Source organism: Prionailurus viverrinus, chromosome B4 (genome assembly GCF_022837055.1).
Source record: "Prionailurus viverrinus isolate Anna chromosome B4, UM_Priviv_1.0, whole genome shotgun sequence".
In the NCBI taxonomy this organism is placed as follows: Eukaryota; Metazoa; Chordata; class Mammalia; order Carnivora; family Felidae; genus Prionailurus; species Prionailurus viverrinus.
Window position 1 is genome coordinate 22,752,457 of NC_062567.1, and position 12,333 is coordinate 22,764,789.

The 12,333-nt window shown below is 41.9% G+C and overlaps 1 protein-coding gene across 2 annotated transcripts in view; it reads right to left on the bottom strand.

Annotated features, from left to right (window-relative positions):
* Positions 1-12,333, bottom strand: part of MPP7 (MAGUK p55 scaffold protein 7) — a 218,128-nt gene that overhangs the window by 15,645 nt on the left and 190,150 nt on the right. For both annotated transcript variants that reach the window (XM_047865088.1, XM_047865087.1), the window contains exon 12: positions 5,544-5,624. In XM_047865088.1, coding sequence (XP_047721044.1) covers positions 5,544-5,624 — 81 coding nt within the window. The remainder of the gene's footprint in view (positions 1-5,543; positions 5,625-12,333) is intronic.

Sequence of the window (12,333 nt, forward strand, 5' to 3'; positions counted from 1 at the left end):
GGGGAGAGGGGGAAATGGGTGATGGACATTGAGGAGGGTACTTGTTGTGACGAGCGCTGGGTGTTGTACGTAAGTGATGAGTCACGGGAATCTACCCCCGAAACCAAGAGCCCATGGCATAGACTGTATGTTAGCCAACTTGACATTACATATAAATAATAAATCAAACTAAATTAAAAAATAAAAGGCTGACTATACAAAGTGTTGGCAAAGATGTAGAACAACTAGATCTGGCATGCACTGCCAGGGTTGTAAAATGGTATAACCACTTCAGAAATGGTTTGGTAAGGTCTTACAAAATTACCTATGTCCCAGCCATTCTACTCCTAACTATTTACCCAACAGAAACAAAAACATATATTCATCAAAATATCTAGCTTATAGGTTTATTTGTAATAACCCAAAACGGGGGGAACCCCCAAGTATCCATTAAAAGGTGAATGGATGGATCAACAAATTATAGTATTTCCATACAATGGAATACCACTCAGCAATGAAAAGGGATGAATTACTAATCTATGAAACAACCTTGGTGAATCTCAAACTCATGCTGGGTGAAATAAACTAACCCATTCCCCCAAAGAAAATTGGGAACAATGTCTAATTTCATTTATATAAAGTGCTAGATGATTTAAACTAATCTATAGTTTCGGAATGTAGATCTGTGGTTGCCTAAGGCCAGGAGTAGAAGGATAGATTACTAAAGGCATGGGCAGATTTTTTGAGGAGATGGTAATATGCATTATGTTGATTGTGATGATGATTTCATACGTGTATATGTATGTTAAAACAGATCTAACTGTACCTTTTAAATATATGCAGCTTATCTATTTCAATTATATCCCAATAATATGTAAAAGGAAAACTGCAGAAAGGGGGGAAAAAGTAACCTAATACAAAAAGTAATTGATTTAAATTGAACTTAAATTTAAATTATATCCAAAATTTTAATTAACTTCTATTTAGTTAAAAGCATATTTTAATACAACATTCAGATCTTCTAAAACAGTTTTTCGTATTTCTACTGGTAAAGCACCAAGAAATTGTGCTATTCATTACGAAATGTCGCACCTTCTGCAGGAACAGCATGTAATACTAATAAATTTAATTCTTGTCATAAAAGCTAAGAATGAATTTCATGACAAATTCACTCTATTAAAGTGTAAATAACATAATACGCATCCACAAGTACGAAAGATATTAAAAGTAGTATGATCCTCTGCTTTGGAATCTAGGGTTAATATGCATTTGTCATTTCAACAATTTAGTTGTCTGCTGGCGTTCCTTTGGCAAATAGTAAGCTTCGTAAGAATGTACTGCTGAAAATCAAAACTGAGAATTTTATGTGCATTAATTTGTTTCTGGTGAACTGAGAAAAGGTTACCTTTGTTCAATTGTCACGGCAGAACACTCTGAAAATGTAGAACATGCAGTGTTAAGGGTCACTGCCCTGACACATGGAGTCCCCTTGGGAGGGTTAAAAGTATTATTTAGAACTACCTCAAGTGAACAAGACATTTATGACACTGCCAAACACAGTTAAAAGTGAATGTACCTACAAAGTGTTTGCTTATCACCATCACCCCAAATTATCCAAGCCTGATGTAATTTTACTGTTGAAGAGTTTTATTGCTAATTGCAGTGAGGGATCATGGGAAATCTCACAAACTCATTAATGGTGAGGAATCCTGCAGAAGGGATCTGGAAGTTCTTAAGGGCAGAGAATTCAAAGGGAAAGATAGACACATTAACTATAATGCAGGCCACCACCTCACCATCGCTCACTTGTCAGAGTACTCACTGTGTTCACCGTCAGACAAACATCAAACACATACGAGACAAACTCCACCTTCTTCCCCTGCTTCCCACAAAATTCCCAAATAACTGCCATAATGAGATAAGAAAAAAAAATTTTTTTGAATTGGTACCCTAGTTTACATATATATATATATTAGAAATCTCAACTGAGGTTTTCTATAGACAAAGAAGTGTTACAGAACATGAGTCCTTTGAAACCTATGAAAACACATAACTGTGATATATGCCTTCACGAGAAACCACAAAGTGATTAACAGGTGTGGTTGGCTGTGAGTGCCCAAAATTCCAGACTGTAAAGACTTGGGAATTCATCAAGAATTTGACATTTACTGCAATACTTTTTGTTAACTGCTTTATTTTAATTTACTGAGACAGCCTTTTGAAAGCCTGGTTATATTAATAGTCATTTAAATTTGTTGATGATAACCTAGAGCCTTAAAACAGTGTTGGTGCTGCTCACTGAGAATGAAATTTCCCACAGAGAAGCAAGACAGCAGAAAACAGGTCTCGGCCACCACTTTCTTTAAAAGCAACTTTCAATGTTTAATGTGGCAACACAGATATTTTTTAAAGATCGTATAATTTGTTCTGCCATTTTAGCCCAAGAGTGATAGTGCTTACCTCATTTAGCATCCTTTTAAATAATTTTTTTTAATTGCAATAATTACAGATTCACAATAAGTTGCAAAAATAGTACAGAGCAGATTCTGTGTAACTATCATTCAACTTTCTCCAATGAAGGAAAGTGTTCATCTTCCATAACTGTAGCGCAGTCAAGACCAGAAAATGGACCTCAGCAAACCACAGTGAGCTAAACTACCAAGTATTTCTTTTTAACACTGAAAAACCTGAAGTATGCTCGACAGAAAAGTTCACATGTAAGCTTAACGAATTTCCACAGAATGAAAATACCCAGGTAAGAAGCACCCACCAGGGAACAGAAGATTTCCAGCACTGCACAATCACCCTTCCGATCCACCTCCTCAAGACATCTAACAGCACACGTTAGCATTGCTTTTATTGTATTTATACAAACGGAGTTATATTGCGTATTCTCTTTTGTGTCTGCCTTTCACTGGACACGTTTGGTGGACTCATTCCCAATGCTGTGCGGAGCAGCAGATTGGGCATTACAGTCTTCTGTCGTGTGAACATGCCATCATGTCCCTTATCCGATCTACCACTGATGGGCATTTGGGTCCTTTCCAGTTTGGGGCTCTTAGGAATAATGTTTCCAAAACCATCCGAGTGCACGTTGTGTGCATCCCTGTTGGCTGTGTACTAGGAGTGGAATCGCGAGGTCATGGGGTATGTATTTGCTCAGCTCTAGTAGATAGTATCACTTAGTTTTCCAAAGTGGATGAATTAATTTGCACTCCCACCAACACCAGCAATGTGTGAGAGTTCCAATGCTCTACATCTTTTTCAACCTACCCATTCTGGTGGATATTTAGTACATTTGGGGGAAAAGATTTATAGAGTTAAACATCGAACAGAATACTGGTGGAATAATCAGAGCAATAATTTTTCTCCAAATACTCAAGACTCTACCTAGAATATTTGACAAAGCAAAACAATCTGAAATTCCAAACTTGTTCTTAAAATATATTCTTCTTTAATTAATTAAATCATCCCGAGCTGATGCTATGGCTGTTATTTTCCAAACATGTCTGGTATTATGAGTCACCTGGGATATATAAATACAGACTTTCAGGCATTCTGTCAGATTTCCTGAAGGAGGATTTCTTTGGAAAGGCCTTGGAATCTTTTCATATGAAGCCCAAGAGGTTTTTATTATCAGCCAAGTCTGGAAAACACTGCTCCATGGGAATCTTCTGACATTAACACCTGTTTAAAAGTGAATCTGAGTGGAAAATTACTACTTTGGGGATTTCTTTGGAGAGTTCCAGCCCCAGAACCTTCTGGATGTTCTCAATTTCTGCAACAACTTTAGAGGCAGATATTATTTGAACTGTTGGATAAATTGAGGCCAAAGTACATTGCCCCAGGTCCTTGAGTAACACCAAAATTATCATAAAGCCCTATGTGTGATCAACAGCCTTACTGGTATTTAGCATCTTCCAAATACGTGGATTTTTATTATTAACTGTGCTGCAATAAAGAGAATATGTAGTTGGAAAAGACTGTGTAGTATCGTATATGGGAGGAAGACCGTGAAGACTGGAATCAGAAAACCTGGTTTCGAGTGCGGTTGTACCACTACTGTGTGTGGAACTCTGAGTAGGTAACGGATCCTTGCTCCCTCTTTCCTCCTCTGTGGCATGCAGGTGTCGCCCCGTTGTTGGGACATTGAAATAAATTCAGACAATTAAAGGAGATGAATACACAGTAGGAAGTTAATACATGCGTTTTTTTCCCCCTTCGTAATCTGTTTTTCCATCCTCTAGGTTCTTTGTAACTGCTCACCTGTAAGACTGGCCAATAGTTTTGTAAAATTTTCTAATTACCTGTATGTTGCAATTCAGCTTTGTAAGAGAAGTGAATGATTAAAGTTAAAAGAGAGAGAGAGAGAGAGAGAGAGAAACACAATTTAATTCCACATTTCCACATTTTCCTTTACTTTCATCTCTGTTGGTGGAAACCAGCGGTCCTATAACGTATGGCTGAAAACGATTACAAACAATAATTTGGAAAAATGCAGTAACAAGGAGTAACTTGAGGTAATAGAAAACTATAATTTTAAAATAAAGCCCAACTCTTCTCAAACTCTAGAACATTGCTCATTGCTAAGGGCACTATACAAACAGTTGTTTTTGTTTTGTTTTGTTGTTAACAGTACTAAAACCACTTGAAAAAGCCAACATTTCAATTTCATCTTTTAGAAGGCTTTCTAACATCAACATATTAAGCACTCAAATGGCATTTATTCTGGAGATCAAAATGCTTCCAGCATCGCATTTCACTTGTAAGAAAGCCTATGAAAACCTCTTTTATAAAAATAGGTCTAATTCTGTATACTGAAAAGAAGCCTACCATATTTGGATTATATGGCCATGAAAGGCCCATTTAACACGATCTGCCAATTACTACATATAAAAAGTAATTAAGAAAGGCTTATATTAGAAGAGGCCTCCTTCAGCTCTCTGTGGTTTGGTCCTTCTGATCTTAAACCTGGTGAAAAACTCTGGAAAATATTAGCACTTATTTTAGGAAGTAGAATAGACTTTTACATAGAAGAAAATTTGTAAATAATACTGTCATATGTGTATTAAAATTCACCATAAAAACTGAGAGTAGAGGGGCGCCTGGGTGGCTCAGTTGCTTGAGTGTCCAATTCTTGGTTTCGGCTCACGTCATTATCTCACGGTTCATGAGATCGAGCCCCATGTGGGACTCCGTGCTGACAGCACGGAGCCCGCTTGGGATTCTCTTTCTCCCTTTTTCTCCTCCTTTCTCTCTCTCTCTCTCAGAATAAATAAATAAGCTTAAAAAAGAAATATTAAAGAAAAAAACTAAGAATAGAGAAGAAGTTGTAAATTAACAAATACCCTGCCAATGATGTCTGCACTCTGGGGCAATCCCTGAACTCCTGTGCCTCAGTTTCCTCCACTGTAAAATGTGGAGAATGTCGCTGCATACTTGCTAGGTCTGCTGTGAGTCCAGATGCTGACCGCTTAGAACCATGCTGGGTGCCACCCATGCCACCTAAGTGCCCAGTCATCATCAGTGCAGCGGTTAGCAGCATTGGGGAGCAGGGAACTTACGGGGCACTGTCACACCGTAGTGTTGTGTGTCACTGATGAGCAGTTTTCGTTTCAGTTCATTCAAACCTACTCCTACGGGACCTGAAAAATAGGATAATATAAATGATTACAGAAAACACTGTTTAAGCAAGTCTATCACTGAACATGAGTCTGTGACTGACAGACTGAGAACACGTATCCAACTTTGCATCCCGAATAAAGAGATTATCTCTAGTCAAGTTGTACATAAGAAAAAGCTACTAGTTCATTTGCTGCTTTTTTACTTTGAAAATTTAAACCCCTACCTTTCCATTAAAAAGACAAGAACTAATTTGTTTTAAAGGAAACATACCCAAGAGCTTGAGTAGATCACCAAGAGATGATATCCAGAAGAGTCTAAAATATATGCCTGCCTGAGAAAGTGGACGTGTGCACTCCAGGCACCAATCATTTCAATACAAAATGTTTTTAGAGCTTAATAAAATAACATCTTGGAACATTAATTTTATTGTAGCTACAACTCTAATGATGCACTTTATTTTTTTTATACTTACGCATTTATTTTTTTGGGAGAGAGTGCTCACGTGAGCAGGGGAAGGGCAGAGAGAAAGAGAGAGGAACAGGGAGAATCTCAAGCAGGCTCCATGTCCAAAACAGAGCCCAACTCAGGGCTCGATCCGACAACTGCAAGATCGTGACCCGAGCCAAAATTAAGAGTGGGACCCTTAACCAACAGAGCCACCCAGGCACCTCTAATGATGCATTTTAAATGTGCAAAGCCATCAGCCACATTTACGTCGCTCGAGATAATCTTCTCACGCTATGTTTTCAGTTGGTCCTTAAGCATTTGAAAACTTGCACTGGCCTCGCATGCTTAAATCCACCAGTGCATGCATAGTAAACACCACAATGGACAGGGAGCGGATAGTAAATACTGCGGAGCATAAAAGTGACTTCCGCCTTCAAAGAAAGTAATTAGGTTGAGAGAGTCACACAAAATGATTAAGAGACGGAGCAAAACACACAGAAGTTTCAAACAGGAATCTGAACACAAGTTAGAAGGCCACAAGCCCCCGACGAGTGCCTCGCAGTCTGCCATCAGGCTCCATTCAGTGATGGTGTTTGCGCTGGACACAACACAGGCTGCGGGCCCAGACGGACCCGACTCAGGTTCCCTTTTTCACTATTCCTCCCCTGCTGATACTGGGTGAATACGTGTGCCCCTTCAACTTCATGTGTTGGACTCCTAAAGCCCAAGGTGTTAAGAGGTGAGGATTTTAGGAGGTGCTAAGGTCAGGAGAGTGGAGCCCAGGAAGGGATTAGCGCTCTTACAAAAGAGACTCCACAGAGCTCCCTCCCCTCCAGCACGTGAGGACGCAGCCAGATGCGGTGTGACTGGGGAAGAGGGCCCTCACCCCGCAGTGCCGGCACCCTGGATCTCCAACTCGCAGCCTCCAGAAGCGTAAGAAGTCAATTCCTGTTATTCGTGGGCCACCCAGTCTGTGGCGGGTTATTACCGTGGCCTGACAGGACATCATCTCTGAGGCTTAGTCTTTGAGCCTTGATTAGACTTCATGCTACTGAAAGTTATCCTACTCCCCTTTTGGAGGAATTAAGTGAATAACTTCTGTATAGCACCTGGCACACAATCCAGGGACCCATGTTCATTCCCTCACCCACTTCCTCTCCTGAGCTTTGAAAAGAACAAGGTTTTATGCCGGACAATGAAGGACATACAGGTGGACACAGAAGAGGACAGTGCACATCCTGGGTGGAGGGAGAAGTGCGAACGAAGAGGAAGAGGCCAGACCTGGGGGCTGTGCCTTCCTTGGTCTACCACTACTTTGCAGGGCCCTCGCCTGGATCAGGAGACCTGTCCCCCTGTGTTCACTCATCAGCACCTTCTGTCTTTCCAGGAACTGCTGTCAAGTCCCAATTCCTGGCACTCAGCTCTCCCTTTTTATAATAAATACTCTGTAACATCCCATTTATACTGTGAAATGGAATTCAGAGCTAATGTAACTTACCGGTACATATAATTCTTCCCTCCAAGTTAATCAAATGGACTAACTGGGGCACCTGTGTGGCTCAGTGGTTTGAGCATCTGACTCTTGATTTTGGCTCAGGTCGTGATCTTAAGGTTCGTGAGCTTGAGCCCAGAGTTGGGCTCTGTGCTGACAGCGCGGAGCCTGCTTGGGATTCTCTCTCTTCCTCTCTCTCTCTCTCTGCCCCTCCCCTACTTGTGTGAGTGCTTTCTCTCTCTCTCAAAATAATAACCTTTAAAAAGAGTACTTACAATAAAAAAAATATGTGTTTCAATATGTAAATGCTTAGACATGACTAGAAAACCTATTAAACTCAGATGTTTGTACTTACCAATAATAAGGTTGGATTTAAGAGTAATAAGATAAGGAACCATTCTGTACAGGAAAGTACAGGAAACTGGAAGCCCAAAGGTGCAGGAAAACAGGAGAATAAAGACAAGAAACTGGATAGAAAGGACAGGTGAAACTCTTTGGAATATGGTAAGGAACGGGGTAACAGCCTTAATTGAACCAGAGATCATTTGTCAAGACTATCAAAGTGCAGAAAATGGTACTTTTGCAAATGATCTTCACTTTACATATAAGTGTAGTGTAAAAGTAATTCCCTGTGGGATGGGACAGTGCTTCACTGTCTCAGAAGGCAGACCTCTTGAAACTTGACCATATGTTCTGATCTATTCAGTGCCTGAATGTCTACTATAACATTGGAGAGAGGCACGTGGGACGCAGGTCAGACCTGAGTTCTGTAGAAATGTCACGTCTACATTCCTGGCCCCCTAGCCATTCTGACTTTAAAAAGGAGTAAATGTCTACATGCTCTCCAGTGCAGTGCTGCCCCTATCGAGGACCCTTACTCTGGGACGTCAGCCTCTGGCCCTTGTCATTTGCTGTGCCTCAGTTCCTGCCAGCTCCTTGGGTAACCTTGGCATCCACATGAACCCCTGTCAAAAGACCAGCATCTAACATCCCTGACTCCGCGTCTAGAGCGATCTTCTTCTCTATTCCACTTCGACCCTTTACTGGAAAGACCTCGACTCTGCCATCACTCTTCACTCTTCATCACTATATTTCACTACTGAAATACTAAATTCACACTTTTCCAATAGGACTCCGATCTCGGATCCCTTGGGATCTCTCCCTCAGTTATCCTGCCACACCTACGGTCATGGGGACCTCTAATAACATTTCTTTCCTTTTTATCCAGCAGCCCTTCATGGCTTCACTTCCATGGGCCTCATGTCTTCTATTATACACTGTCCTCCTATCGCACTTCCCAAGGAGACCTCCAGTCTCAGACCAAACCAGTGGCCCCTCCACGCATCCACACTTAGTCAACGAGTACTGAAAACCCACACCGTCCTGGAGCAGTCATGCTGTCCACTCCTGCTCTCCACACACAAACTAAGATTTCCATTATTCTGTGTTCTCCTACCCACCGTATTTCTTACATCCCCACAATGGTCACTGCAATCCTCCGTTCTCTGTGGTCACACGTGGGAGCCTCCTGCTCTCCCATATGCTCCCTATCATCAAATAATCACCAAAGGCTGTCAATTTACCTCCCAACTAGCCTTCAGAGCCACAATCTGAATTTCCACTGCTGTCACACTAGTCCAGGGTACCACCACGTTCACCTCCTCTTCTGGACCAGCCTCCTCAGCTGCCCCACCCCTGCTCATCAGCCACTCTAACCCACCATCACCAGCAGCCAGAGGTCCTTCCAAGGAGCTATTCTGATCCTGTCTCTCCCTTAACATTCTTAGAAATGTAGTTTCCAGTGGCTCTTCTGAAAAAGATTAAAACCTTCACATGGGTTACAAGACTCCACATTGACCTGGTCCCCACCTCCTCCTTCTGTCTCAAAGCATCTGCTCAACCCAGGGAGTTCTGATATGTCAGAACTTGGCTCAAACAGATCTTTCTCAAGCAAGTCTGCAAGTCTGTCCTGACCCTTTCGACCATGTTTGTCATTTTTAACTCTTCAGAACATCCTGTATACCTTCCTACTACTTAAAAGTCATAATTCAACAACTGGGTAATACATTGCTTCATGGCCTGTCTATCCCACCAGACAGATTCCATGAGAGCAGGAATCATATTAGGTCACTTGCCTTTCCCCAAAAGCAATTAAAATCTCAACAAAAATCTGTGGAGCGAATGCATCTTCTAGTGACACCCTCATCACCTTAAGCTCACTGGAAGACCTCATCTACTCTGGGAACACAGAAGCCAACAAGTGGATATGTCTTTGAAGCCCTTTCTATAAACGTATATGTCTAAATCCATCTAGACCATCACCCTCTGAACAGTCACACACTCCTACACCTGCTCTTTCTGAATCTTCACCTCTTGTGGCTCCATCAACACTTAAAACTAGTAAATTCTCTCCTACCTTAAAACAACAACAAACTTCCCCTAACCTTAAGCTGTCCCTCTGCCACTGCTCGGCCCTGTCTCTGCCACCCTGGCTTAGGCTCCTGTCATGTGTCACCCGCATCTCTCACTCTCCCTCCAGTGCATACAGAATCAAATATCAATTCCTTGACAAGTTTACTTTTTTTTTTTTTAATGTTTATTTATTTTTGAGAGAGACAGAGACAGAATGCGTGTGGGTTAGGGGCAGAGAGAGAGGGAGGCCATCTGAAGCAGGCTCCAGGCTTTGCACTGTCAGCACAGAGCCCGATGTGGGGCTCAAACTCATGAACCATGAGATCATGACCTGAGCCGAAGTCGGACGCTCAACCGACTGAGCCACCCAGGCGCCCCCTTGACAAGTTTATATATAGACTGCATGTTGTGAGCTATATTTCTATTTCTAATTTTCATTCATTCATTTTTTAATGGTTATTTTTTAATGGTTATTTATATTTTAATGTTTATTTTTTTAGAGACAGAGACAGACAGAGAGAATGAGCAGGGGAGGGGTAGAGAGAGGGGGAGACAAAGAATCTGAAGCAGACTCCAGGCTCTGAGCTCTCAGCACAGAGCCCAACATGGGGCTTGAACTCAAGGAACTGTGAGATCACGACCTGAGCCGAAGTCAGAGGCTTAACCGACTGAGCCACCCAGGCACCCGTTTATTTACTTTTGAGAGAGACAAAGCATGAGCTGAGCAGAGGAGGGGCAGGGAGACAGACAGGGAAACACAGAATCCAAAGCAGGCTCCAGGCTCTAAGCTGTCAGCACAGAGCCAGACATGGGGCTCAATCCCTTGAACTGTGAGACTTCAGCCAAAGTCGGATGCTCAACCGACTGTGCCACCCAGGGACCCCTAATTTTCATTCTTGATACTCCTTCCTATGCACACTCCAGCTACATGAGGTCCCCCTGCTTCCAGAAATATTGCAGGTTCTCTTTTGTGTTGTTGGATCCTCATGGCACGCTGCTTGCTTTTGCAAGGACACTCCTGTCCTCTTCATGTGCTAATTCTTGCTTGTTGTTTCAGCTTAGATACAATTTAGGGAAATCCTCCCTAACACTCTAAATTTGGGTTCAGTACCAAGTTCGTGTGTTCTCTGTACTTGAAAGTCAAGAGACTAATCACCCAGTACTCTGTCTTTTAGCTGTGTTGATCCTCTAACAGACCGTGAGCTCTGTGAAAACAGGGGCGTCATCTACTTGTTCATCAGCTAGCAAACTGTAGGCACTCATTAGTTTGCTGTATTCATTTAAATTCTACTCAGTAATTATGCTGTCCTGGAGGTATGACTATTTGCTGAATGAACCAAAGGAATGGGAGCTAAAGGTAAAAGCATCTGTTCCCAAAATGCTTCGATATGATGGTGAGGTAACATGCTCATGGTCCCTAAGGGGAGTTGGTTGGTGAAGATCACATTTGAACTTGGCTCTTTGGATCTAAAAATAAAGAGAAGCAGAGGGGAAGGTGATGACTTCAGCTCTGGACCTGTGAGTTTCAGGAAAGGAAATCGATCTACCTTATCACTATCAGACAAGGACTGACTGTGGTGTAACAGAGAGGTCAGGGCGAGGGTGTCCTCGTGACCACAGGCATGACAAGAACGAACCTGGAACTGTGAGAAGAAATGAGATCTCTGAGGGAGAGGAGGACAAGGGTAGCATTACTGACTGCGGTATGCGGGGCACCATTTGGGGTGTATGTATTTTACCCACTCTGAAGGTACCAACAATATTTAAAGTGCTAAAACTTACTCTTTACTAGAAAACAGAAAAAGAACAACAAGGGGTATTACAAATGGAGCTGTGTTCCCTGTACAGACGAAGCCAACTCAGTTATATATGCGCAAAGAAAAAAATAAGAAGCGAATAAAACACTAAAATTTAAATAGCACATCCTGGCCTGCCCTGCCCACCCCCGACTCCATACCCAGGGCTAAAAGGGTGATAAGAATTTACGTTTTTTTCAGCAGGTCTCAGCTCTGGAGTGCTTCCCAGAGTGTAAGATACTTTGCTGAGTGAGAGTCTAGCTTTTTTTGTCCTCTTCTATCACCCTTGCCAAAACCCACAATGATTTATTTTAACTCTGGAGGAAAAAACTAGATGTGTCTGATTTAGTGGGCAAAAGTATGGTGCCTCTAATACAATGCCCTTACATTGTGCCTATATTCAGTTTTACCCCTATACAATCTCTTCACAGCGACATGGAGTATCACTCCACTCATGGAGTGTGCAGTGGCAGATATCTTACTTGAAACATGTTCCCTAGATTTGAGGTCATCATCTTCCAAGGTGGGAGTTTCCTTACAAAAAAGGCTAAAGTAGGGATACAGTTTCCATCATTCTGACAA